Source organism: Nestor notabilis, unplaced genomic scaffold (assembly GCF_000696875.1).
Source record: "Nestor notabilis isolate BGI_N333 unplaced genomic scaffold, ASM69687v1 scaffold21037, whole genome shotgun sequence".
In the NCBI taxonomy this organism is placed as follows: domain Eukaryota; kingdom Metazoa; phylum Chordata; class Aves; order Psittaciformes; family Psittacidae; genus Nestor; species Nestor notabilis.
This window is the reverse complement of record NW_009937172.1, coordinates 16,038-43,909: the sequence shown is the minus strand read 5'-3', so window position 1 is coordinate 43,909 and position 27,872 is coordinate 16,038. Positions and strand designations below refer to the sequence as shown.

The 27,872-nt window shown below is 48.9% G+C and overlaps 1 protein-coding gene across 2 annotated transcripts in view; it reads left to right on the top strand.

Moving 5' to 3' along the window:
* The window catches only part of RNF123 (ring finger protein 123), a 47,387-nt gene that overhangs the window by 5,668 nt on the left and 13,847 nt on the right, over nt 1-27,872 (top strand). Inside the window, exons 6-32 of one of the 2 annotated variants that reach the window (XM_010018702.1) lie at nt 150-235; nt 977-1,063; nt 1,574-1,641; nt 2,529-2,654; nt 3,386-3,500; nt 4,262-4,366; nt 4,496-4,621; nt 5,648-5,740; nt 5,935-6,008; nt 6,479-6,596; nt 7,043-7,142; nt 7,605-7,666; nt 7,757-7,828; nt 8,523-8,643; nt 9,468-9,569; nt 10,753-10,859; nt 11,391-11,583; nt 12,863-13,008; nt 13,180-13,263; nt 13,903-14,010; nt 16,722-16,899; nt 17,924-17,998; nt 18,415-18,502; nt 18,761-18,848; nt 18,964-19,048; nt 25,836-25,975; nt 26,165-26,361. In XM_010018702.1, coding sequence (XP_010017004.1) covers nt 150-235; nt 977-1,063; nt 1,574-1,641; nt 2,529-2,654; nt 3,386-3,500; nt 4,262-4,366; nt 4,496-4,621; nt 5,648-5,740; nt 5,935-6,008; nt 6,479-6,596; nt 7,043-7,142; nt 7,605-7,666; nt 7,757-7,828; nt 8,523-8,643; nt 9,468-9,569; nt 10,753-10,859; nt 11,391-11,583; nt 12,863-13,008; nt 13,180-13,263; nt 13,903-14,010; nt 16,722-16,899; nt 17,924-17,998; nt 18,415-18,502; nt 18,761-18,848; nt 18,964-19,048; nt 25,836-25,975; nt 26,165-26,361 — 2,944 coding nt within the window. Of the gene's footprint in view, nt 1-149; nt 236-976; nt 1,064-1,573; nt 1,642-2,528; nt 2,655-3,385; nt 3,501-4,261; nt 4,367-4,495; nt 4,622-5,647; nt 5,741-5,934; nt 6,009-6,478; nt 6,597-7,042; nt 7,143-7,604; nt 7,667-7,756; nt 7,829-8,522; nt 8,644-9,467; nt 9,570-10,752; nt 10,860-11,384; nt 11,584-12,862; nt 13,009-13,179; nt 13,264-13,902; nt 14,011-16,721; nt 16,900-17,923; nt 17,999-18,414; nt 18,503-18,760; nt 18,849-18,963; nt 19,049-25,835; nt 25,976-26,164; nt 26,362-27,872 lie in introns of both variants that reach the window. The other variant, XM_010018701.1, reaches the window with a different exon arrangement.

The window sequence follows — 27,872 nt, the reverse complement described above, 5'->3', positions numbered from 1 at the left end:
TGGAGTGAAGAGGTGGGAGGGGTATGCTGGGGATGTCCCAAAGCTCCTTTGAGTATCACGTTTATTTCTGTGGGAGCAGCGTCAGGTTTGTCTTCTCTAACAAGGAGCCAGGCAGCAGGGATTCACTGTGTGGCATCTTTTTCTTTCAGGGAAATGGATTTACGAGGTGCTCATCTCCTCCCAGGGGCTCATGCAGATTGGCTGGTGTACTCTCAACTGCAGGTTTAATCAGGAGGTAGTGTAACTGCTGCATGTGGCACAGGGTTGCTCTGTGTTCCTCTACTGCTTCTTAGGTCAGTGTGGAGCATTGCATTGGTGCTGTGCTCCTGCCCTGCTGGCGTGTTGTGCCCAGCACACACACTAGAAATACCAGGTCTGCTGTTTTAGAAATCTTCACTAGACTCTCTGGTCTGTGTCCAGAGAGTGGTGCAGAGTGTGAAAGTCTTGTACACTGTGTGTGTTGCTGTGCTTTTGCTGTACATAGCTACAAAGTGTTGACCACTGGCATCACCTCTGGAGAGGGTGTGGGTCTGCAGTGTTGGCAGCCAGGCTCTTGAGATGGCCCTCAGCAGCTAATGCTATGGGGCTTTTCTGCCCACGAGGTGCAGGCCCAGGCCAGCTCTTGGGATGTTTGGTGCTGGGAAGGGATGTCAGGTGCAGAGTTTCATTAACTTGCCACTCTGCAACATGAGAGAGGAGGTGATGATCATCCTTCAGTGCTGCTTTGACTGAAATTAGAAGTGTAGGACACCAGTACTCTTCTTCTGACCCAAAAATGAGTAGCAAGTGGTGTATTTCTCTGAGCCACAGATCACAAGGCCACTGAATTTATACCTAGAATGAGGGTTTTTCTCAGGTAGAACATGTGTGCTGTCAGTTGCTTTGGTCTCCTCCTTAAAGATGCCCTTGCGATAAGAGGGATCCCCTATGCTTGGTCTGGTCTGGTCTGAGTCTCCTCTTTCATACTTTGGTGCAGGAAGGAGTTGGAGATACACCAGATTCATATGCATATGATGGAAACAGGGTGCGCAAGTGGAACGTGACTACAACCAACTATGGCAAAGTGAGTAGCTGTCCTCCCAGAAACGGGATGCAGAGGAAGAAGAAAACAGGTGGCTTCTGCTTATTGGATTCTCCAGGGCCTTGTGGAATGCCCACCAGCTGCCCTCCCAGCTTCAGTCTGCTCTTGGAGAGGCTGTATGCCAACAATTGTTTGTACTTTTGGGATGCTGGACATGCTATCTGGGTGCTTTGTTTAGCAGCCTCAGCAGACTGATTCCCAGCATAGTGCTGCTGGTGGTGTCTGGAATGTTCTGGTTCTCTGTAGCACACCAGAAGATAATGCAGTGTTGGGATAAATACATGTTTGATCTTCTGCATGTTTCTGTTGCTGGAAGGAAAAAGATCCCAATCAGTGGCTTATATGCAGCTTCTAGAAAATTCTATTTGAACTGCAGTGAGAAGGAGCTCTCTCTTCTTCAACCCTGAATCACAAGGGGTTGGTTGGGTTTCAGTCATTCTTTTGATGTGGGAACACGCTGGATGTTTAACCTTTTCTCTCCCTTTACTGCAGTCTTGGGCCGCAGGAGACATCGTCAGCTGTCTGATAGACCTTGATGAGGGCACCATTGCTTTCTGCTTGTAAGCATTTTTGCCCAGTTCCCTGCTTTGTTGATGTCTGTGTGGTCTGAAACATCAAGGTTTCCTCACTGCTTAGCAGGTTGCCAAACCCTATTTCTGCCCTCTCCCCTTTAAGTTCCTTGGTAGTTCCATCCTGTTGCTTTTCTGCATTATATTCAGAAACCATCTAAATGGGCTGTTGAGTCTCCTAAGTTGAGGTGGGAGCATTTGACAGAAAGATGTTCAAGCTACAAAGTTTGCTAGGATTTTGGAGGGGAGAGCATCTCTTATAATGCTTAATACTACAGCTGGCTGAACCACACTGATTGCTCTTGTGATTGGTGTGGACCTTGCCTGTCCTAGATTCACAAGGAGCTGTAGAAAGTCTGATGAATCTCTAGCCTCCAACTCCCATGCTCAATGGGCAGAGGCCAGGCTGAATACGAATTGTTCCCTCGCCCTAAACTACAGCCTGGACAAGTCAGATAGAATTTAAAACTATTAGGTACTCCATGTCATCTGTTAGAGAAGAGTAGATTGAGAACATTACCCTTCTATCTCCACCAACATAAATGGATGAGGCAAAAAATCTCACCTGGTTTTCAAATGACCTACTGGTTATCTTCTAAGGATTTGGGTTGCCCTTGAAGCTCCATGGGCTCTGCACATTGTGCAGACTCCAGTGCCTGCCTGAATGAAAACAGGAGCATTGCTGTGCTTCTTGTGGCTGCTACTCAGTAGAGCTGTGGTGTTTGCATGTGTGCCAGACTAAGAGTGATGGGAGGCAGACTGACTGGTGTGTCCGTGTTGGCACATTGCTGGGAGGGGAACACAGATACCTGGATTGCTCAGTTGACCTCAAAACCCTCCTGCTGTGACTAAAATATTGTGGGTTTTCCTTCTTTCAGGAACGGCATATCTCTGGGGACTGCTTTTGATAACATCACGAGGGGTGCTGGAATGGCTTACTTCCCTGCCATCAGCCTCTCATTCAAAGAGTCTGTGGCTTTTAACTTTGGAAGCCGTCCACTCCGATATCCTTTATGTGTGGGGAGAGGAGGTATGAGGGGAGAAGAACCTGTCCTGAGACCATCTTTGGAGGCTGCAGAATATACATACCTGACTGCAGGTCACTTTCTTCTGTTGGCACTTGTGCGCACAGCAGGGTCAGGGATAGAAGAATCAGATACCTCCTCAGCTGGAGCAGAACTGCAGGGTACACAAACACCAGTGCTGGTCCCTGACAGCTTCTGAAATGAGATTTGCTTTCAGCTCTGAATGAGCAGCTACTGCTGCAGCTTGGGGCTACCTGTTCTCAGACACTCTGATCCTTCAAGGGTCTCACTGTCCAGTTTTGGAAACCCTCATACTGCTGTGCTGCTGAGCCTCTTGGCCACTGGTCTTTCCTACCTCACATCATATTGGAACTTCTGATATGACATTAGTGTTGCTTGCTGCCTTGACAGCTGCTGAAACCTGCAGCTCCTGTCAGAGCAGTCCTGGATATGCCTGCTGATAGCTGTAGCAGAGGCTTCTGTTGGTCTTTCTCATGACAGAAGTGTGGTGTGAAATGCTTGCTGCTTGCAATATTGAGGAAGTGGGGATAAGAGCTTGTGGCTTATCATCCATTTAGAAGGCACTGAGGTTTGAACTGTGACTGGTGCATGTGTGGGTATAAAGTAAAATAGAGACTCAGTCTTTTCCTTGCATTAACAAATGAAGTCCTGAAAGGATCAGATTGCATTTTACCTTAACACTTGCTTACTTATCCAGTGGAAGGTTACTGCCCTTTGCAAGATCCTCCTGTTGCAGACCTAGTGAAGGCTCACAAGCTGCTAGGCTACTTGAAGAATGTGATCCATGTTGGAATAGATGTGACAGTAAGCTGTTGTTACTAGGTGGATCTGTGGGGCACAACACGGGGAAATGTGGTTCTGCACTTGTCAGCATATGCTGACAGCTCAGATGTTTCCACATACCTTGGAGTCTAAATGTTTGTATGCTTTTGCATAAGCTGTGCATGTTGGCTTGAAAAATAGGATTCCTGATAGTTCCAGGACTTAACTTAAATCATACTGGGCTTTATTATTCTCAGTCCTATGAGGTTTCATTCACAGTATACAAGAAGTGGTGTTTGTCAGGGTCAGAACTGCTGGATTTAATTTTGCAGCCTTGAAAGAAGCTTTTTCATATCCTAGACTTTTTACTGATTTCCTAGTGATGTGGTGAAATTCTGGCAGGTCTGTCTGGAGAACTGCTTTGGCTGCGGCTTTGTTTACTTTGAGAGATAATCAGCTTATGTCCAAGTGTAGGCAATGCCATCTTCTATGGTTGTGGCTTGAATGGAGACCTGCTTTACCAGCGGACCCCCTCTGGAGGGATTCCCCATTACAAATTGGGAAATATCTACACTTAAAACCCTTTTGAAAAAATCTTGTAACTGACACCTGGACTGCATGACAGCTCTCCAGAGGCATGGGCCTGGCTGCTTTGCCATCCTAAGTTCCCATGTTCAAGGTTTTTACTGCAGTCAGCCTGTAAAAACAGTGGCCACTCTAGCCCTCTGGTTCATTCAGTTGCTGGTGTAAGGGTGGATTGGGCTGGATCCAACCTGTGTGTTTTTCTGGGTTTGTCATTGCAGGAGGGGAAGCTTGTGGAGAAGGAGACGTCCATGTGGCAGCTGCAGGGAGAACCCACAGTGTTGATTACATTAGCCCACATATTCAATTATTTCTCCCCTCTTCTGGTGAGTTTTGTCCATCTATTGAAAGCTTCTGTAGGTGACTTTTATTGTGCTTGCAAGGGGAGGTAAACCTCAGGTTTTTCTGGAGGTGACTGTGTCTTGGAGGACTGGTAACATGGCTCTCTGTCTTAGTGCAAGGTGTATCTGGTGGAAGATGTGCTCATGACCTTCCTGTTGAGCATCCTTGAGCAAGGAGGGGCAGTGGAGGCCCATCCCCTTATTCAGCAGCTGCTGGATCTCATGTGGCTTCTTATGGAGGTGAGTTGCTAGGGTGCTGGTTCTTCCCTAGGGATCACAAGGAAGTGCTGGGAGGGGGTTGTGCTGAGGACAGGGTTCAGTACTGAATAATTGGTGATGGCAACACTGGCAATGAGGTTACAAGGCATTTCTAAGCTTCTCCTACTGCCAAAGGAACTGGTGATATTGAGTAACTTCCTGCTTCTTATCAAATTTATCAAATTTAATTTAAAAATTAAATTTATCAATTTAAATTGATCAAATTTATCAGTAAGAAATTAGTTGGTCTCTTGGGTGTTGTTGATCCTTACGTGACTGTGGAGGTCCTGTGGGGCCATCTGCCCCAGGAGATAGATCACAGTGTGCAGGACTGGGGTGGAAATGGGCACTTCACTTTCACCACCTCCAGCACTGTTGCGGGGAAAAGCCTCCAACTTCCCATGGCCCTTTGTGTGCAAGCTGGATGTAGTCACTCATTCCAGGGACACTTGTTTGGGGCAGCCTTTACTAGTCACTGGAAAGCTGCTGCTGCTGGAGAGCTGGGGTAGTTACACAGAGCCAGTCACTGCCAGAAATCTGCTTGGAGCCAGCATATCTGTCCTTTGGGGTAACAATTAACAGATATGGGCACTAGACCACTGCTGCTTGGCTATGAGTTGGATTCAGAAAGACAATTTCAGCATCACATTTGCATATGAGGAACTTCTCACCTTTCTGAGTTTGTTCTGTAAGACTGTATGTTTGGCAGACTCAGGGGATATGAGGATGGGTGACTGCCCAGCTAAATAGGACCTGAGACTTTGGCTTTTTATTAGATGATTTTTGGGTTTATTTTACTAGTGCAGAAACTTGTTTCCCTGTAGCAAAGCGATGGCACCAACTTCTGCTTGGACTCTCCTATGGAGTCAGATGGACAGCCACTGTGGGTTCAGAGCGCCTGCTTTTTCAGATCAGAAGTGAATGGTTCCCTGCAAGATCACACTCTGGGAATTGTAGCTGTTCCCTACTTGGTGCTGTTGCTGTTTAATGTGTTTTTTATTTTCTCAGGAGTATGAAGTGCACGAGTGCCTCAAGCAGCTACTGATGTCCCTGTTGCGGGCTTACAGGTTCTCTCCCATCATCCCAGACCTGGGATTACAAGTGAGTTGCACTTCCGAATCCCCAGGAATCTGTGACTAAGCAGCTTCTGTTATGTCCCCTTGACCAAAGGTACATGATATTTTGGAGTTTGCAGTTGTTTGATCTAGAGAAGGCAGTTCTGTCACATTGGACCTGTTGGAGAGTCGTAGCCTCTTCTGCAGATGGAGTCACTTTTGCTTCTTCTGTTTCCTTAGATTCACTACCTCCGGCTCACCATAGCAGTCTTGAAGCATGAGAAATCCAGAAAATACTTACTCAGCAATGTTCTGTATCCTTTGTGCCTCCTAGTCTCAGTTCTCCCTGCCTCAGTAATGCAGCCAAGGAGGCTTCAAGGATTTGCAGGTCTTGGGAGGCAGAAGCCACCCTATCTTTGAGAAGTAATTTTTAATTTCTCAGGTTTCCTGTGTCAGTCTGACACCATTCTCTACAAAGTCCTGCTTTGAGGAGGTGGAGCAGTGTCATATAGTTCACATCCTAGTCACACAGAGAACTTCATTTCTGCCTGACTGACCTCTCTAATGTCCCTAGAGCAAAAACACTTTCAGAGCAGTCCAGCTGCTGTGCTAGCCTTTGGGCAGCTGCTGTGATAACTGCCTGGGGCTTCTCCCAGGAGAAGGGGGCTCTTGATGTGGTAGAGCTTTGAGTGGTTGTTTGGAAAGGAATCTCTCACTACAGCTCTGGGAACATGCCCTGTACTTTCTCCTGACAGCTTCTGTGCTTGCTTTAACTTGGCTGCAGCTTCGATGTGCTCCGTTCTGTTGTGTTCTTCTACATTAAGAGCCCGCTGCGTGTGGAGGAGGCTGGTTTGCAGGAGCTCATTCCCACCACGTGGTGGCCAAACCGCTTCACCAAGGAGGTGAGTAAGGGCACATCCACTAAGCAGGCTGAAGAAATTCTATGCACTGCTGTCCCATCGTTTTCTGGCTGAGGAAATTGGATGGCCCAATGTTTCCAGCTGCGTTAGTACTGGTGCATCCTTGAGAGCTGTAGCCTGTCCATTGTCCTGTCATCTTTACTGTCACCTTAGAAAAGATGTTTGGAGTGTGTTGCTTAGGACCCGGAAGGGACAACAGATCTGGAATGAAACCTCGCAGCATCTAAGGAATTCCAGGTCGACATGGGTTTCAGGACATCCTCAAAAGATCTCCTGTCCTTACTCATTACAAGGCCAGGGAAGGCCTGTTTAGGTGTGCTGCCAGTCACACACTGGCACATTGTTTCACGGAGTTTCTGCACTCCATTTGGCAAGATATTTTCCCTGTGAAGTGTTCTGCTAGTAATCAGTGTCTGTCCCCCAACCAGGGCAAGGAGAGTAAGGACGTGAAGGAGGAGAGTGCTGAGGAGAGGCTGAGGCGGCGGGCATATGAAAGAGGCTGCCAGCGGCTCAAGAAACGCATTGAAGGTCTGTGAGGAAGGAGGGAAATTGTCAAGATCCCAAACCTTTTGTTCAGTTAAAGGGACCAACCTTTGTGCTGTTTCCAAGTTCCCTTCACAACATGAAGTCCAGCTGTGTTCATGCCAGGATGGGCTGTGCTGCAGAGGTGGGGGCTATTCATGCCATTATCTGGTAGAGGGTTATGAGTGCTGGGAGGCAGGTACACAGACCTGCAGCATCCCATCATGAGGCATGACCAAACCCAGCCTCCCCTTTAGGGGCATTGTTTATGTGGATGAATTTATTGCTGGGTGGTGGGGGAGAAAATTCTCAGTGATGCGATTAGCTTTCTGCAGGCACTGGTTCTTCCTGGGCCCCTCTGCAGAGGAGGTGGCCTTTCCCCTGGGGACAGGGTACTGCAGTTGGGGTTAGTATGGGTAGTTACTCTCCAGTGCTTGTTTTCTGATGGCAAATGTGTTTCCATTTTAGTGGTGGAAGGTCTCCAGGTTCAGATTCTGAAGCTGCTGCTGAACAACAAGGATAGAGGAGGGGTAAGTGCTCTGTGGATCTTTCACTGCAGTATCTCCCACATCACAGGACTTGTAAGGCATAGATTTACCACCTGCTTTTCCTCCTGCCAGGGGGAGGCCTCCAGATACATCTTCCTAAACAAATTCCGCAAGTTTCTTCAGGAAAACGCTAGCAATAGAGGGGTAAGTCAGAAGGTCAGCCTTCCCTCAAGCCTCACCTTGAAGTCCCTTGAAGCCTCACCTGAACTCTCATTCAGTCTGAGAGCTCAGCCCTTTTGACCAGGCTGCTTCCAGCAATGGATAACTGAGGTCAAGATATAGCAGAGAGTGGGGAGAAGATCTAAGGCTAAAAACCAGGCATCTTATCCAAGTCCTATGCAGTTATTTGTAGGAAGGTGGTTCTTGGGCACAGCTTTAGGTGGGAGCTGAATCACCTCCTAAAACCTCTCGGGGAGCCCAGCTCTGGAGTGCTCTGCCACAGCTGGCTTGCTGGCTTTGTTATCCTCTTCACTGCCTGGGTGAAGGACTCTTCTGGCCCTGGAGCAGGCTGTTGGGCTGCAGCTTTGGGTAGGCATCTGCTGTTGCAGGAAACTTTTTCTTCATCTGCATCCTTGTGTTCATGATCAGCCCCGTATTTCATGAAGAGCACATGGTATCCATCCTCCTCTGTCAGACCAGCTTGTTATTTCAGTGACCAGGACTTTCTAGAGGTGGAAACTACTTCCTACCATCAGGGCTGGCCTCTCTACCAGTGCTGGATGCTAGAGATGCTAGCAAGGCTGAGAACACCAAAGTTTCTGCCTGTACCATGTGTCCACTGGGACTAAGATGAACTTTCACACCTGCCCTGATGGCTGAACTCTCATTCTTGCCCTAGAACTTGACTGTGTTGTGCCCGCCAGAGTACATGGTGTGCTTCCTGCACCGCCTTATTGCTGCCTTGCGTTTCTTCTGGGATGGCCACAAGGCGAAAACCCCAGCCACAGTGAGCAGTGAAGGTAAGGCCTGGAGGAGAAGCTTTGAAGGCATTTTTGTGTTTAGGACAAAGTTTGTCAGTGCTCTCCAAGATGCTGGAAATGGGTTTTTCATGGATGCCTGAGCCTTCTGTCACCCTGTTTCCATAGTTCCCAGTCACCCTGGGAAATTCCTGTGTGCAGACCTATTCCAGTAAACGTGCAGACCTGTTCCAGTAAACATCCAGACCTGACACTTGCAAAGGGGCACCTGTACTGTTTCCCCATCTGCTCTGGAGCAGAGTCCAGTATTGATTATGAGTCTGTAGAAGGGCAGCTCAGTGATCCCATAGTCAAAGTTTAGGGGAAGATATTTGCCTGGTTTTGTGGTTCCCAGACAGTGGGATTAAGGGGAAACCAAATCAGTGCCAGTTGCTTTCCCACCTTCAAACCCTGCCTTGCCTGTCCTGCCATGATCTGCTTGGCATTCCCTTTTCTTACTTTAGGCTAACCTTTTCTTGAGAGTCAGTAAGTGTCTTAATGATTCTTGTGGGACTAAGTGACAGAGCTAGAGTAGTGAGATGGAGAGCTTCTGGGGTTTCTGATGATCCAGTTTCCTCCAGTGATTGTGGCTGGGGGGAAGGAAGTGCTGGGAGGTTTGTTGTCAATGGCCATGGCTTATTTCTGTTTCTTTGTGGATCTAATGCTTGCTTCACTGTGGAAATCACCTCTGCCTTAATGGCTTGTGCTTTATGACAACGAAAGTTGTCACTGAATATTAGTCCTGGGGTCTGTCTCAGGAGGACTTGCATGTCTGTGGGGATCCTGAGTATGTGACTCATGGAAAAATCAAATCTTGTCTGCTTTAGAGGCGTATGTCCCTCCTCAACTCTTCTATAATGGCAAGGTGGATTATTTTGACCTTCAGCGGCTTGGAGGTCTCCTGTCTCATCTTAAGAAGACTCTGAAAGGTAGATGGTCTTATTTCCAATACCTGCATCCAGATCCTGGCTGGAGTTCACCCAAGAGACATCCCAGGGAGGGAGGGAGCTGTGGGTAATGAATTGTGATTAAATTTAAGGAAAGGAGACTTGAATTTGAATGAGATGCAAGTTATGCTGAAGAAGACACCATCCCTCTTGGTTTGAGCATCCTTTAAGTTAGCAGTTTACTGTTTATATCCCTGAATGGGGCATGTGGCTGATGGAGTGGAGTAATCTGGCAGTACTCTCTGGTGTGGTGCTCTTGCTGCACCACAGCCAAGGGCTGGGAGCTGTCAAAGAGCTGACCATCTGCCTGGCTATGCTGGGTGTGAAGGATGTCCAGGATTTACTTGCTGTACGACTCAGGGCAAGCAAGAGCAGCCCTGTGTACATACTGCAGCTGTGCGGTTGTATGCAGCATGTTACTCACAGAATAGACTTCCCATCTGGAAGGTTAGAAACCACTTGCCATTCCACTGGACTTGGCTTGTCTCTGGGTTTTGGCTCATGTGGCACTTGCCTTTAGTTCAGATCTCCCTTCTCCTTCCCCAGTGTGTTTGCAAGATTCGGAAAATTTTTCCTGTCTCAAGTTGCTCCCTGGCTGTTCAAAATTAGACTACTTAACTTGAGAACCATGTCATCTCCTCTGGTCTCTAACCAAGGTCTTCCTGGCCAGCTTTAAGGCAAGGCTATGGATTAGAGGACACATCGTTCAGGCTTTGTGCAGCATAGCTATCAGCACAGCCTTCCTCTGACCTGAGAGTGGTTTCTGGTCTGAGTCACAGTCCTAGTGACTTGGGGACATATCATGGGAGAGCATTGAAAAACTGGGTGCTTAAAAATGGTCTCAGGCCCTGAGTTTCCTTCCCTGTGCTAATTCATTTTGGTCCTGATGGTTGTCCTCTGGTTCCTCTGTTAATCTATTTCTTGCTGGTAGGACCAGGAACAGAAATGGGTCCTGGGTGAGCAGTGCCCATTGCTGCTTGGTCTCTGCTGTCTTAGCAAGGGCAGACCTATGCCACATAAGAAAGCTGGGAGGAAGGTGAACTTGTTCTGGTACAGCATCCTCCTCTACTGCCAAGAAGTAGGAAAGAGGATGACCCTAGGGCTGTCTTATGGGAAGCGAAGAGTGATTCCAGTGTTCACAGCTGCTTTGGTGTGGTCTATGCAGATGACCTGGCTGCAAAAGCCAATGTCCTGATTGACCCTGCGGAGCTGCAGGCAGTGACTATGGACGATCTCGATGAAGATGAGGAATCAGCAACATCAGCAGCACAAGTGAGCCAGGATTTACTGTAATTCCCCTGTGGGGACTCTGGTGCTGGCACAGCAAGCTCAGCCTCTGCCTAGAAAAGCTTTGCTTTACAGGAAGGCACAGTCTGGGACAGGACTCTAACAGTCCATGGACAACCAGATAAACAGCTTCACTTGCATGAGGGTTGCTGCAGATCAGTAAAGTCCTGGATGTGCTAAGTTTGAGCAGTAAAATTTTCTTTGCTCTGCTCTGTCACTACCCATTGATCTACTTATGCACCTTCCCCTCCATGGCAGCTCTTGGTGCTTGCATTTGAAAGGGTGCAAGGCAACGGCTTTTTGCTTGCAGAGCTGGTGCCTGTACTTGGAATGTGCCCTTACAGGAACGAATATCTATTTGCTAACCTGGCACTGCTGGCCCAGGCATGACAGGGAAGGTACCTGCTCACCTTCCAGTGACCACTGTGCATCTTTACCAACATCCTTGCAGGGATAAGGGAGGAATAGTGGGCAGCTAAACAACTAGAACTGTTTCTTCCTTAATTTCAGTCTCAGCGTCCCTCTGCTGCCCTGGCCATTGGAGGAACTCTTGCCAGACCTGGCTGGCTCAGCTCCCCCACTTTGGGCCGTGCCAACCGCTTCCTCAGCACAGCAGCCGTCAGCCTTATGAACCCGCGGCGGCCTCTTGGAGCTCTGGAGAAGATCAAAGTGCGCACACTAAGTGTGGAGCAGCGGACAGAGGAGGACAGTGAGTACCTCTGCTGCATGATAGTGTGGCCCAGGTCATCCCTGGGAGAATGGCATCTTCTAGCTCCCAGTATTCTCAAGAGAAATGCATTCTATTTACTTCCAGCTTTGCTGACACCCACAAGTCCATAGTTAACCACTTTGTCATCCTGAACATGACAACTGGGGATGCTGTCACTTTCTGCATGTAAGGAGATGCTGCCTTGTTCCTGCAAGTGCAGTGAGACTTCGCAGAGAGGTAGCCCAGAGGCAGCTGTAGCCACAATTGCTCTGAACACAGACAAGCTTGATGATGATGTGTGCAGTAGCAGCACCATTGCTGCTATTCTGGGCCAGGCAGGCCTCTGACATATGTACAGGGCTTGAGGAAGTTGAGCGGAGAAGTGATTCAGAGCAGCCCTGCGGAGAAGTACTTGGGGGTGTTGGTTGGTGGGAAACTGAACATTAGCTGTCAGTGTGCGCTCACAGCCCCGAAAGCCAACTGTACCCTGGGCTGCATCAAAAGGAGCATGACCAGCAGGTGAAAAGAGGTGATCCTGCCCCTGTACTCTGCTCTCATGAGACCCTGCTTGGAGTACTGTGTACAGTTCTGGTGTCAATTAAGAAGGACATGGAGCTGTTGGAGCAAGTCCAGAGGAGGGCCATGAGGATGATCAGGGGCTGGAGCACCTCCCATATGAAGACAGGCTGAGGAAGTTGGGGCTGTTCAGCCTGGAGAAGAGAAGCTGCATGGAGACTTCACAGCAGCTTTGCAATATCTGAAGGATGCTGGAGAGGGACTCTTCATCAGGGACTGTAGTGATAGGACAAGGGGTAGTGGGTTCAAACTTAAGTAGAAGTTCAGGTTAGATATAAGGAAGTTCTTTACTGTGGGGGTGGTGAAGCACTGGAACAGGTTGCCTAAAGAACTGATAAGTGCTCCATCCCTGGCAGTGTTCTAGGCCAGGTGGGATGGAGTCTTGGGCAACATGGGTTAGTGTGAGGTGCCCCTGCCCGTGGCAGGGGGGTTGGAACTACATGATCTTAAGGTCCTTTCCAACCCACACCATTCTATGGTTCTGACATGCATGACCTGGTTCTGTTTGAATAGATCCGGCAAGTCAACCTGACGCAGGCAGTGAGATGGTATGTTAGTGTATCTAGTGAACCACATGGTCTGGGAAGGGTCAGTGTGTTAGAAAGGCCCAGCAGGGCTTTGGCTTCAGAGGGGTGCAGGCAGAAGCTGAGGTGCCAGAATGCCTTGCTGAGAACCTCTATTCTGTCTTGGGGATGCATTGCAGTTGAAGGCAGCCATGGAAATGAGGGTCTCTTACTGGGCAAACCCCCAGAGGAGCCAGATCAGCCCATCACAGAGAACTCTCTCCTGGAAGTCCTGGATGGGATAATCATGATGTACAACCTCAGTGTCCACCAGCAGCTTGGGAAGGTAAGCAGGAATCCATTCCCCCAGCATCCATGCTTCCACACTCTCTTTCCTGCTTATTTGGTGACTGTGTGTGCCCTTTTCGTCTCCCAGCTGCCATGGGGGATCTGGCCGCATGCTTATATGTCTAGGACAAAACGCCCTCATTTATGGTTGGAATCTGCTGTTTTTCAGATGGTTGGTGTGTCAGATGATGTGAATGAATATGCCATGGCTCTGAAAGACACAGAGGAAAAAATCAGCCGCTGCCCAAAGAGGGTAAGTGTCTCTGGATTCCCGGCTTCCTTCTCTGGTAAGCCTCAGTATCTGGCAAAAAGAATGAAGCACAGTGAGTGGTTTCTAGCCTTGGAGCAGCCAATGACTTGAATGGGGTAGTAACCTATGCCTGGAGCTAGCAGCTGCATTTCATACTGTGCCAACCCATTATGCCACTGGCTCAAGGAACAGAGGGACTGAAGCAACCACTTCAGCTTCTCCCAGACAATCCATGGCAGCTTGCAAACCTTCATACACTGCAGATGCCTTGGAGGTGGTCTCCTGGGGTAGGGACTCTCCAGTGCTGGACTGGGATGCCTCTGTCCTATTCCAGCTGCAGGAGACTGAGTGTATCTGATGATGTTAAAAAAGTATCTGACAGTAGCTGACTCTAAAGCTGCTGCCCACCCCAGAACAGCATCTGCATCAGGCCTTTTAGGCTGCTGCTGAGGCTGATAAGTGCTCTTAATAGCACCGATTCCCACTCTCTACATAGAAAGACTGCTGAGCACCTTCCCTCCTGCCAATACTCCTTAGCTAGCCCCAAGATGGTATTTGCTTTTGCACTGTTTGTCCAGCTCTGGAAAAAGGATGCTATAAATGGCAGTGATATCTGCCCTCACATCTCTGCTCTCTTTTCAGAGGAGAGACATCCATGAGGAACTGCTGAAGAGCCAAAAGGTTTTCTCTGAGAAGCTCAATCACCTAAGCCGACGCCTTGCTTGGATAAATGTCACCATTTATTCAAAGGTGAGTGTAATGTGAGCAGCTCAGGCAAGACCAAGCCAGGTGCCTCTGTTTCTGTGGTGCTTGGCTCACATGTCACAGTGTCATTTTCCCTTGTCTTGGAGCATTACCAATGATCTCTGGGGCTTGTTTTTCCCTTCCTGTGCATCAGAGACTCCTTCCTAGGTCTGGGCCCCTCCTGTCCCAGACTTGGTCCCATCATGTTTGTTAGGGCACCAACCAGTCTGTTCTGAGCTGTGCAGGGTGCTGTAGGCTTTCCCTTGGGGCATCAGAGGGTGCAGGTCAAAGGGAGATTCAGTTCTTGGGGCATGTCTAGAGAATAGAGGCTACTCTGAACCCATTTCCCTGAGCTATGCTGTATGTCACAGAGGGATCTCATTAGTGCTGCTTCTCCTGAAATCTGAAGGATCCAAGCCTTAGCAGTTTTGTTCAGGTGTTCTCCCCTTCTTCACTTGGTTCACACATAATGAGAGTGCATTCTGCATTTCATAGCACAGTCACTGTTTGCACAGGTTGTCTTTTTTTTCCCATGTGCTCACCATTTGCCAGGGTAGAATCTGGTGTCTTTTCGCATGAGCAGTTTTGCTGTTACACTCCACTGATGTCCCTGTCTTCCCTTGCACATTGCCTTGCCCCATCTCTGTTTGTAGCTTTTTTTGTGCTGGGGAAGAAGACACATTTCCCTGAACATGCAGTGGTAGCAGGGTTCCCTGAGCATGCATGTGTCCCAGGATCCTGACTCATGAGCTCTTTGCTTGTCCCCTCCTTCACTGTCAGAGCAGGACAGCAAGGGATAGTGCTGTGCTGCAGAAGCTCTCCAGCTCCATTAGCATAGCTCATGCTTGCCAGAAAATAGACCTTTCTTCCCACACTGCTTTTGAAAGGCAGAGAGGCATTACCAGTGTATGCTGCAGGTATTGCCATGATGGCCCTTGCAGAAGCACTGTTCATGTCTCTACATGATCTACTGTCATTAAATGCAGGTGCCCGCCTCCCATCAGAAATGTGGTGTCACCTTTCTGGGTGAAATCAGCAGCATTTGGGAGTGAAGGTTACAGCCTTCTCCACTTGTGCTCCTCCTGTCCTAGTCTGCATGTCCCACTGGGAGAGCAGTTCACTAGCTGGCTTGGGCTGTGAAATGTGCCCCGGGAGCTGAGCGACCTTGCTCTGGAGAGGAATGTGGCTGCGCAGAGGAGTTTGTCCATACTGCCTGTACCTTCAGGGCTCCATCTCACAGCCATTATAGGTCCCTCTGTCTTCAATGGAGACATCCTTCCAGTAGGCTCCTGCATCCCTGGAACTTGTGTGCAGTGTAGGGACACTCACTTGTATGAGTGTTGCAGGCACTGCTGGTACTGATGGAGAGAAAGAGACTGGCTCTGTCTACAGGTGAAGTCCTGCTCTGTGCTGAGGTGTCAGAGCATGGAGGAGGCTGCTTCTGCTTCAGGACAGTTAGTCACTGATTTATTCTGAGCTGAGGGATTCAAGGTTAGGTGAAAGGGAGCGCTACAGCTTAAAGACACTCTTAAAGTAAACAATCCTGCCCTCAAAACATCCCTGTGGGAAGACCATTTCTGCTTATTTTATTACAACCGTCACATGTGGATAATCACATCTTTGTTTCCTCTTGGTGTAGGCTTTCTTCTAGCTTGATAATCCCTGAAATGATATTCTGAGGTTATCAAGTCTTAATAAAACCAAATGCAGCTTTCTTTACCTTAATGTTGCCTGCACAATTACTTTTTATCCTGAAAGTAACAGTTGAGCTGAGATATGCATCACTGTTGAGATAAAGATGTCTTTTAGTCAATTTAGTTGATTTGCTCTAGTTCAGTCTAATTTACAGAACAAACCCATGTAAATCTCCCAAAGGTGGTGGTGACATATTGAAAAAGAAAAGCCACTATTGCTGATCTGCACCTCCCATTTTAATTTGTTTTTAAATTAGAAGTATAACCCTCCTCCATTTTGATGCAAATTGCTATTGCTTATGATATTTCTTGGCATTGCAGGATATGAAATAATATTTCCTCTTTCTATGGCTTTGTTGGTGTTGATTTTTATAGCTTAAAGTTATGTAAATGCCCTTAAATTTCCTGGGTTTAACTTAGGAGCCTCTGAGTTTTGCTTAGAGAAGCAAGAGGCTGATGTTCCTCAGGACAGTATATGTGGTCAAATGGCTGGCACAGAATCCAAAAGGCTGTAGCTGCCTATTACAAAGATCTGAGCTGGCATGAGCTTTCAGCCTGTTCCTATTTAATTCAGACAAAGAACCAGCTTTCTTCCAGCAGATTTATGCTGGGTTTGCTAGTGCCTGCCTTCCTTCAGCTAGTGTCCTTGGAATAAAAGGTAGCATGCCTTTTATTGTGATCAGGCCTGTGAGGTCAGATATGCCCTGCCAAGGAGTAGTTCTTGGAGAATTTCAAGGCTCAGTGAGAGAAAGACATAGTTGGTCTGATACCACGTTGGTTATGGTTGTGCTCTGAACTTGAGGTTCGTGTAGAGATCTCTGACTATTCCTTATACCTGACACTTCTGTGGCTCTATGGAAAGGCTAAATGTCATAGATCTGGTTAATTAATTTAAAGCAGTGGTCTAAGGAACATCTCAGCCATGGACATGTTTCTGAGATCTAAGCGTGGTGCTGATTGTTGTGTTTGTCCAAAGAGAAACTGGACAAAACTGAATGGGATTGTTGTGTGCTCTCTGGCCAGGAAAAGATGCAGGATGTATATTGGCTGCTGCGAGTGTGCATCCGCACCATCGAGCACGGTGACAGGACAGGCTCACTTTTCGCTTTCATGCCAGAGTTCTACCTCAGTGTGGCTATGAACAGCTACAGCGCACTCAAAAACTACTTTAGCCCTGTAAACAGCATGGAGGAACTTCCAGGTAAGGGATGAGGAGCCCTTGCTAATTCTGGCCTGAAAAAGTCTAAAACAAGCCGCATCCTTATGGTGAAGTAGTAGTAGTTGAGCATTACCCCTTCTGTGTCCTTTTCTGGTTGATGGTGCTGCATCAGTATGTGCTGTGGGGCAGGCGCTGAGTGCTGTTCCTTAAGCATATACCCACTGCTGAGCCATGGCCTTTGCTGTGCTCAGGCAGGAGCCCATGCCTTGCCCGAAGCTGTCATAGTGTGAAAATCACTGGCAGCTAAAGATTTTGTTTCCAAGGAGGTACGAGGAATGAGCTGGGATGCTGGAAGGTGATTGCCGCAGCAACGTGTGCCACTGCCTGCTGGTTTCTGGGTGAGAGGAGAAGTGCCATGTGTGCAAGAATTGGGACTGCTTTTGAATCCCCTTGGGATTTGGATATGTTCCTATCGAGATACCACCCACTGGATGCCAAGAGTCTGTTTAGGTAGATTCCCTCAGTGTGCGTTCTGTGCCTTTCCTGGCTCAGTGATCCCACTGAGCTCTTAGCAGATAGTTCTGTGCTTTTCAGAGCGCACAAAGGTAAGAAGAGCTTCTGTCCTACCAACAAGATACAGCTAAAGTGTTCAGATCTATTAAGTGGGAGCTGTGTCTGCTGTTCAGGGAGCAGCAGAATTGAGTGTTAGCAGATTTCTTCAGGGCCTGCAGGCTGGACATGGCTTTTCTGCATAGATCTAGAGTGTTACTTGTGTGGCTCAGCCTGTTCTGCACTAGTTCTCTCTCCTGTGCTGTCTGACTCAATTCCATGATTTTACCTTTCTCTGAGTAAATGTTTCAGACTGGAGACTGAGGTGAGAAGCTCTGTTGGGAGATGCATGTGTTTTCCCAGCTGTCTATTTTGCCAACTACATACACCACAAAGCTGCAGTTAGTTGTAGCTGGAATGAATTCCATGGCCTGTGCCATGTCCACAGGAATGCTGGAGCCACAGGGCTGCCCATCAGGCTGTTGGTGTGAACTCTGCTTCCTCTTTCTCTTTGCAGGCTACGAGGAGACCCTGATGCGCCTCGCTGCCATCCTGGCCAAGCATTTTGCTGACTCAAGGATTGTGGGCACAGGTAAAGCTGCACTCCTCTGCTTTGGGGTGATAATGTTGCAGGTCTGGCTGGTCCCATGGCCAGAGGCTCACCAGCCTTCTGTTGGGATCTGTCTGCTGACTCCCTTGAGGGCTTTATGCCTCAGTGTACAAAGAGAGACTGGGCACTCTCCTTTTCTGGTGTGTTCTGCTTCTTCCAGGATGAGATACATGACCTAGGATACCCTTTTAAGAGCAGAACTCATATCCCAGCTACTTGGATGTCCAGTCTGGGGTTATTCCTTAGCTGCCTGAGCATTAGCATGCTTTCCGCATCAGCTAGGACAGTGTGCCTCTCTAAGTGATGGTCAGTCCCTCCCAGCCTCTGGTGTTCGTGTGCTCCCTGGTATGCTGCATGTCCTTGGGTGCCTGGCCTAGTGCCTTCTCATTCCTCCTCAGACATCCGGGACTCCCTGATGCAGGCGTTGGCCAGCTATGTCTGCTACCCCCACTCACTGCGTGCTGTAGAGAGGATCCCAGAAGAGCAGTAAGTGCTGCCCTGCCTGTTCCCAGAGAGCTGGGGCAGGGCTGGGGCAGTGGCAAGGCTGGGTGGGGGAGCAGGTGGGCTGCCAAGCACTGCTGAGGGGCCAGGAGCTGCAGCAGAGTGCTGGAGTTGATTTGAGAGCCTTCTATCACTCTCATACCGGTGGCTTTGCTCTGCCCCAGTTCCATGGGTCGTACTGTGTGTCCTGTTTAATCCCCTGTCCCCAAACCCTTTGGGCTGACCTATGTCCTTCTCTGGCAGGCGGATCTCAATGATGAAGAACCTTCTGGCTCCCTATGAGCAGCGACCCTGGGCACAGACCAACTGGATCCTCGTCAGGCTGTGGCGGGTGAGCGTCCTGTGTCCTCACCCCTCTCAACATCTGAGAGCATTTCGCTTCCCAGTAGCAGGAAAAACCCGACTTTTTTCCAGGCTCTGAGATCTTTCCTTGTTTCTTTTACCAGGGCTGTGGCTTTGGATACAGATACACCCGGCTTCCACACCTGCTGAAAACCAAGCCTGAGGATGCCAGCCTCCCCAGCCTGCAGAGTGAGTGGGGCAGGGGATGGGCACTTGGGATTATGATGAGTGCTGAGGTAGGACCAGCCTCTTCCCTCGCAGCTGTCCCTACCATGGGCCAGGCCAGCTGGTGAGGTGGCTGCTGAAGTAGAGGGATCCTGATCAAATATCCAGGCCTGATCTTTGTATCCTGGACATCCCCAACTTCTCTGCACTGGCTGGTGACTCTTTTGCATGCTGGGTGGTGGGTTAGATCCATCCTGAGGAGGGGTTCTGCCCTTCAAGGGAGAGGAGAGAGGACCAGGGCTGCATCCTTACAAGGGCTTTTCCCCAACATGTAAGCCTGGGAGAAAGCTCTCTGATGTCCACAGCTGCTGTGGGGAAGAGTTTGCAAGTGTACCAGGCAGTTAGGTACCCCATGAGTGGGAATGGGTGCCCAAGGAGGCAGGGCGCTGGACAAGTTTGTAAGGAAGTGTTTTAACCAGGCATCTCTCTTAGAGCTTGGCAGAGCCTGTCCTGCCTTTGGCACTGCAGTTTGATTCTTAGTACTGTCACCAAACTGAGGGATTCCTCAGCTCTGTTGTGGCTGAGAAAGATGTGGAGAGAAGGTACCTTTCTTGAGCTGAAGAGCATGTCCTCAGCTTCACCCTTGCACAGTCTGGGTTCATATACATTCTTGATCCCCCTCTGCTGTGGAAAGGGCTTTGTGCCAGACCTTGCTCCTAGAGACCAGAGGGTGCCGCAGCCTGATGTGGGCAGGCAGCATGTGGAGGTGTGCACTAAGCTCCAGGGGGAGAGCTGCCAGTCTCTGTTCTAACAGCACTCTTGTTCTCTTTCTCTCTCCTGCCACTGGGTGCCCAGGAGATCTCTCTGTTGCTAGTTTCCAGAGTAAGTTGTTTGTGTGACCCTCTCTTGTCTGGTGAAGTAGGTTTAGAGAGCTCCTTCCTTCCCCTTTTCAGTCTAGAGAGAACCTTCCTGGGGACACAGGGCTTCACACAATGGTCATTTTTCTCAGTTACTTCCCTGGGAGATGCCTGCAAGCTGGTGCCCACATGGCAGTCTCTAGGGCTGCATCATGGACCTGCTCTTACCAGGGTTACCTCTGGGATCAGAGCCTTGCTGCAGGCTGTGCCAGCCTTGGGTTCCTCGTCCTTGGAGGATGATGGGGAAGCACTGCTGACTATCTCTTCACCCTCCTACCACACAAGCAAGTCTCTGAGTGGCTGCCACCAGTCCTGTGGGGCAGTGACCAAGCTCCCCTATCTTGGAGAGCTCTGGGGCAGAAGCAGAGTTTCCTCAGCTTGCGAAGTCTCTCTCCATCCATCCCTGGGTGGCTCTGCACAATCTGATCCCAGAGCAGGCTGGGTTGGCTACTGGGGATTTGCTCCTGGCATTGTTATTTAAGATGCAACTAAATCAATAATGAATGCTGATTTAATTGAAGAGGAAGAGGGGAGTCAGAGGTGTCCTTGAGATGCTACCCAGGGAAGGAGGAGGAGATGACCCCCTGCCTTCCCACCCATCAGTCTTCACCTTGTTGCAATTTGAGCACTGGCAGGGACAATGGGACAAAAAAGAAATCCCTGTTTGTTTGGGGTTGCTTCTGCAGGCCAGTCTGAAGGGAGCTTGGGCAAATGCCTCTTCTCTGGTGCTCCAGCCTTGTCCTGCTTTGGGAATGCTTCTTTGGAGGACTCTGTGCAGGTGGGGGGAGGTGTGCTGGTGCTGCCTTGCAGTATCCATGAACAAGTCCTATGTTGCCTTTTGTGCATGCTCACTGATGGTGAGCAGTGAGATGGCTGCCTGGGCTAGCCCAGGTTGGGGGAAAGGCTCAGAAAGGCCATATGTGTTCCTGCTACCTCCCCAAGTTGTTCCTTAACCCTGCTGGCACAACAGCTCTCATGCAGGCAGAGCTCTGCCTCCAGTTTGACTCCTGACAGCAGCTGGGGACTCTGTTCAGAGACAGGGGCAGTTCTGCTGTAGAAACTTGGTTTGCTTTCAGTGTGACTTGTAAGCAAGGCCAGGTGCTGTTTGGGCAGGCGCACAGCGATAAGCAGTGGTGGCCCTGCACCAGGCCCAGCATGCCTTACTTTCACCAAGCTGCAGGGTGGCTCCAGGTTGCAGCACAGGGCTCCTCTGCCCCAGGCCTTCTGCCCACACATCCATCAAGCGGTGAAGAGTAGGTGGATGGGACCATGAGATCATCTGAGCTGAGCTGTGGTGCAATGCAGGCCAGAAAATTCACCCACAGTCCCTTTCCAAGCCTAGCAAATTGCCTAAGCTAAAGAGTTAGTTCAGGAAGAAATACCATCTTGGTCTGACAACGCCAAAAGCATCAGCCAGTGGCAGTTGAACTCTCCAAACCCTTGTGATGGTGGTTCCTCATCCTCAGAAGTAAATTAATCGCTTTTTCCTGATGAGAATGTACCTAACCTCATCTTCTGTCTTCCACTGCTGTTGCTCTGCCTTTTTCTGCCGAGTTGAAGTGTGTATTACAACATTTTGTTCTTCAAAAGTGCTTGTGTTCCAGGGTAACCTCATTTCTTGGTCCTTTTTAATGGTGAAAGTGCAACCTCTGTGTCTTATTCAGGAAGGGGGTTTTCTGTGAGCCCCAGTGTTCACCCTTTCCATGTTTTTAGCAGCTCCAGAGGTGCCAGTGTCATGCTGGTTGGAATGCTTCCATGATCCACCAGTCAAGGAGCCAAAACTTGCATTAGTCTGCTTGCCAGCACCTTGCTTTGGAGGCATGTGTGAGTCCCAGGCATGCACTAGGGTGTCCTGATGCCATGCACTCAGTCTTGTTGACACCTCACCCCCGCAATGCCTTTTGCTTTCCTTCTGCCTCACCCTGTAACGTTCCCTTCAACGTTCTAAGTGCATCTTTGAACAGGCACAGTTTACCAGTGACATGGATTGCTGCATGCAAGCTTACCTCTTTCGCTGCTGTTTCATCAGTCCAACAGCCCTAGCCGCTGAGTGGCAGCTGTTGCACAACTGCATCTGGATCCTTTCAAACGCTTAAGAGTAACATTGTGTGGAACTGCTTTGCTTCTGAATCTGGTCCATTTGGGGCTCTACTGTAAATGTTGCAGTGTCCAGAGACCCCTTTGGGCTGCTGACCAAGGAGTCTCACAAATAACCTTGTTGGAAATCTTCTTGGAGCATTAGCAAACTATAAAGTACATGATTATCTTTGTGTGATGAAAGTACATGACCCTACTTCTTTACAGTTATCTAGCAGGAGCACTTATTGAAGGCTTCCATTTTGTCTGCTTTATTAATTTTTAACTCAACCTATTATTGGGTCTCTGCTGCTATCAGACTTTCTCCCTTTTTTGTTTTTTTTTTTTTTAACTAATTCTGCTAGATTTTGTTCCCTATAGTTGAAGAAACTTTGCATGTAGCATGGTTAGTCATGGATGTTTCTTTCATGTCTTTCCCTTCTATTACACCTTTTCCCTTCGTTTTCATAACTCCTGGCTAAGTTTGGTTATGTTCACTTTCCCCTTTACATTTTAACTTATATCTTTGTTTCATCCTGGTCTCAGTAAACCTTTTAACCCAGGTGCTTGCTGTAGCACTGGGGCTTTCTGGCTGCCTAATGTCTTCTTTAAGATCTCTGTGTTTTTATTCACTATTCCCCACACACACACCCCCGCCCTAGATTTCTTTTTTCCTCTAGCTCTTGCTTATATTTTTGCAGGGAAGTTTCTGTTGTGGAAACATCGGATACATCTGTAACCGCTCGGGGCCATACTCTGTTGCCCACATTAAATATAATGAGGTCATAATTTCTGGCCTTGGAAAACCACTGATTTCTCTTCCAATGAATGATCTTTATCTGTCATAATGAAGGCTAAACCAAGATTGAGTGGCTTTTGTATTAGGGAGTTACAAGTTTTAGAAACACTAATGACATACTGTTGCCGGGATCAAGGAAGTAACCACATCAGCAAGTATCCACAGACTCCCTATGAAACGATGTCCCTGTCTGAAATGGCACATGTAGGGGATGTGTCATTACCCGGGAGGGCAGTGGGAACTGAGACCTGAAGAAGGTGGGTGGAAATGCCTCAACAAAGGCAAACATCTTGCAAATGAAGATGAACAGAGCACCAGGACTAGGTTTCTGGATATCACTAATGATTGCACTGTGGAGAACCTCCTCTGAGAACTCATGCAAGGGACGAAGCTGCTCTTGCTGTATTCCAGGGCTGGTTTCTTATGTTGCTTTCAAAAAGTAGCACTGACAACAGCGTCTTTAAATTCAGAATCCTCTTGGGAGCAACAAAAGCCAAGGAAGTTGACTGTTTCCTGGTGTTAGCTTAAAACCTTAAAAAACCCTACATAATTGTGGAGAAATTTGACATCAGGCACCATTTTTTAGTGCTTTTATAGATGGGCACAGTCTTTGCCAGCAGCAGGGAAAGCATATAAGAACCTAGAATTGGAGGTTTGGAGCAAAGTCATACCACTTATTGGAAAAAGACCACGAGGAAATAGTCATTGGCTAAAAATCAGGATAAAGCAAGTTATTACAAGCATAAAAGCATCCTTCAAAAAGCCAAAGGGGCCTTCTAATGAGGTAGACTTTGGCTGGGCGATTCATTTTGAGATCTGTCTTGACTTGAAATGTTGGTAAAAGATGCTTTGGTGACAGACCAACAGGTAAACCCGCAGACCTCATCCATGAGGAGTGGTGATCCTTGTCTAGAGCTGCTTTGGTATTTGAAGGCTGGAAGGGAGCTAATATGGCAGCAGTTTTAATAAAAAGCACTTTTTATATGTTGAGGGGAAGCTGGGGAAAAGAAAACATGAAAAACAACCCTCCAGAAGAACCTTCCGATTCCCAATGACTGGGAGAGAAAATGCTGATGGAATTTAGCATCACCAGATGTAGAGTGGTAAATGTGAAAGGAAAATGTGGTTAAAAACCGGTGGGCTGCGAGCTCTCATCTCTTCCCCATTCAAGCTGCTATCCTCCATGACCCCTTTAATGGTGTCTAGATCCTTGTTTCCCAGCCAGGAGTGATACTGGGGGGGGTCATTCTTCTCCAGAATTTTCTCCTATATGTTGAATACGATCACATTTTTTGTCCCAGTCCTCAAATTTCTCAGGGTGCCCCTGGGACATTGGAAAAAGCCCCTGGTTTAGTGTCATCAGCAAATTTGGTGAGAGTGAACAGGCTGGGGCTGTTCCCATTCAAAAGACTATTGTAAAGGCCTGTAGTCATGGCTAGCTGGGGTAGTTGACTGGAGAGCAATATCTTGCTGTCTCTTGCACCAGCAGAAGGTTGCAGAGAATAAATATCAAATAAAGTGAGTAGGAACCAAGCTCAAATCCAAATTCATCCAGCTGCACACAACTGAGCTGTGAAATGTTGCTTCAGGATATGTTCAATGCTAAAGATTTACACAGTTTAAGGGGATGCTGGGCAAGAAATCGACTGAGGACCACTAAATACATATAAAGGACATCTAGCCTGGCCAGTCTTGGCTTGAGCCATGTGTAGCCAAGGGCTGAGAAAGTAGGTGTTGGTGGGAGTAGGACAACGAAGACGTTGGTTGTGTTGGAATCCCTCCCAAAGATGTGCTTTTAGGCAGGATCAAAGCAAGGGTGCTGGCCTGCCTGAAGTGATTATGCACTATCAGCAGTGTCCTCCATAACAACTTGCTAGTAGGTATTTACAGAATCATTTATCCTGTTCCCATTTGAGCTGATGGTCTCCTGCCATTCCTTTCTGGCCTTGCTGATCCCAGCTAGCAATCCGCCTGTAGTTATGCCTTGCTTCTCGATCCCTAGGGGTGTGGTGAACATCACCCTGTGTTTCCTTTACCTGAGCTGGCCTTTCAAGCAGGCTGCCACTCCAAAGACACAGCACGGCTTGTTCATCTGGGCACCACAGTGCTTCCAGAGCTTCCACCTGCTCTTACTAACAGTTTCTAGTAGAGGGAGAAGTAGTTAGATTGGGAGTTTTCCCTATATTTGGTAAATCTGATCAAGTTTCTTTCTCTAAGCCCTGAATTTTGGCGTGTGGATTGAACTCTCATACCCTTCCCACGTAATGTTGAATGCTTTTGTGAGCCTTTCGCTGACAGTAGGTCCTTCTGCTTGTGAGAAGCATCTGTGCCACTTTTTGCCCCCTTCCTTTCCCTGTGTGGCCATGGGGCCAGTGCCCCACAAAACCCTGACTGTTTCCCAGCTGATGCATCTAACCCTGTCTGTGCTCTTGATAGTGAAAAAGTCCTGAGGTGGTATGCCAAATACCATGGGGATGTGTCTGGCCAGGGAGCATGGGCAGCTCTGCCTGAGCCTGCCTAGGGCAGAGCCACCCCCAGCTCCATGCAGAAGCCTCTCAGGAGTGGGATTTACTAGGTACCTTCCTCCCTGGATGCAGGCAGACAGACACAGCTACGTGAGACCAGAGGTGGCCATGCTAGCTCCAGGCAGCTGCTGCCACACTGGTATCAGGAGCAATTAATGCTAAGCTGACCGTGGGCCACAGAGCTGAGCAGGAGGGATGCTGAGCTGCAGGGCAGTGCTTCTGTGCACATGGGCAGCAGTGAGCACACTTCCCTGTTTAATTCAGGCTGGCATTCCAAAAAAGTGCTTGGAGGGGCGACAGGCGAGATTGCTGCTCAGAATAGTCCCTGCACTCCAGCTCCCAGTGCCCTGCCTCCTCTGCTTACTATAACACAAGCCAATGTTTACCAAGCCCAGGACTGGGCTCCCAGCCTGGCCTTGCCCCCCACGCATAGCCACTCTGGGACCAGGCCGCTCTGGGACCAGGCCACTGAAGCTGTCGCTGTCTGGTTTCAGAGCCATGTCCCTCCACCTTGCTGCAGCGGCACATGGCAGATCTGCTCAGCAGTGACCGTGACCTGGCCCCCAGCTTCCTCAACAGCGTCCTCAACCAGCTGAACTGGGCTTTCTCTGAGTTTATCGGCATGATTCAGGAGGTGAGTGTGCCAGCCAGGGGTGTGGTACTCAATGGGTGCTCATGTCCTACACACAGCAAGGTTCAAGACACAGCTCTCAGGGTTGAGTGTCCTGTGATTTCTTGGCATGCATGGGAGCTGAGTGGGCTGGCGTCACAAACCTCCTTTTGGGAAGTGGCACATTGTTAAGCTGTCCGCATTGCTTGACAGATCCAGCAGGCAGCAGAGCGCTTGGAGAGGAACTTCGTGGACAGCCGCCAGCTGAAAGTGTGTGCTACCTGCTTTGACCTGTCAGTGAGCTTGCTCAGGGTGCTGGAGATGACCGTCACGCTGGCACCAGAGATCTTCCTTGACTGGAATCGCCCATCATCAGAGCTGCTGCTTCGGAGGCTTGCCCAGGTATCATCCTTTAGCAGGGCGAAAGGGTGTGGGGGTCCTTCTGCCCTCTCTCCAGATGTGCTGTGGAGTGGGGACTCCTCCTACAAATGCTGGAGTACTTGAATTTGCTACAGCAAACCCAGCTGCCACAGAACAAGTGGTGCTCCCTAAAATCTCTGCATGTCAACTGCTCCCCTCCTTTGCAACTACTCTGGTCACAGCTGATTTCTACCTCTGCTGGGAGGGAGGGAGGGAGGAGGACAGCTACTTAAATCTTCCTTCAGAGGGGCTATGGCCAGTTACTTCCACTCAGTAAATGCTGAATTCTCCTGTGTCAAGCGATATCATGAAATCTAGAGAGGAGGTGTGGTACATGTGAGCAAAGAGCTGCACAAACTGTAGCTGGCTTCCCAGGGATCATGCCCTGATATTTGGGTAGGCATCTTGATCTTTTATCCTTCAGTCCTAGGATATGGCACCAAACATCTCCACTTCTCTGCCGAGCTGATTGTACAGCCCTGTTCTGAACCACAACAGTCCTAAAGCTCCAGTAAATTAGTTTCTGTTCTAAAGCATGTGCAATCCCGGAACCCCCTGAGGACATGCTGTTCTTGTAGGAGCAGCCTGGTGGGGAGCAGTCATACATACCTTACTGTACCACAAAGGCCAGGTTGATCCAGGGGTTGAGGCTCAGGGCTCTGAGCAGGTAAGTCAAAGCAGAACACAGTGGGGTCTAGTACAGTGGGGGAGTGCTCAGATTTGATCCTGGGATTTCTGTAGGGATCACTGTGTGAGGAGGAAAGTGAGGGACCCTTAGCAGGTGTTCTAGGCGAGCAGCAAAACAGGCAGCAGAGAGCAGGGTGCTGCAGCATCCCGCTTATGTCCTGGTGATACTATGAAGCCATGCCCCACTGCTGAACATGCCCACAGGGGGCTGCAGTGTTCTGCTCTTTGTGCATGAGGGTAACAGGAAGAGGGATGCTGAATCTGAGAGACAGTGCTCAGCTTGCAGCAGTTGTGTTAAGCCTGGAGTAGACCCTGCTCATCCCACTGGGGGTTTGAGTGAGAGCTAATGGTGGCTAATTAAGTATCCATCCTGCTGCCAGCTCCAGGCAGGGCAGGACCTGGACTCTGCTTCACCCTGCTGACACTGCATTTGCCTACAGCTGCCAGCTTGCTCTTCACAGCCTGTGGCTGTCCTAGGAACTGTAGCTTCTGCTTGCCAAGAGGTTTTATCCACAGAAGTAGCTTGGCTTCTGTAGGTGGGATTCAGATTTAGGTGGAAAATGCTGAGATTCAGGTGTCTTGACCTCAGACTGACTTTTCTCTAGGAGGTTTGGGTCTGGTACAACCACGGTAGTAACGTGCCATCTCCTTCATGCCAGGGCCAAACAAGGTCTGTGCTGTAAGCCTCTCTCTGTGCATCTACAGGCTCCAGGCACCAAGCCTGAACTTATAGGGATGTGCTGCCCCAAAGCATGCTCTTTGGATGCTGCTTACAGAAAGGCCCATACAGATAATACAGACACTCTCTGCTTTT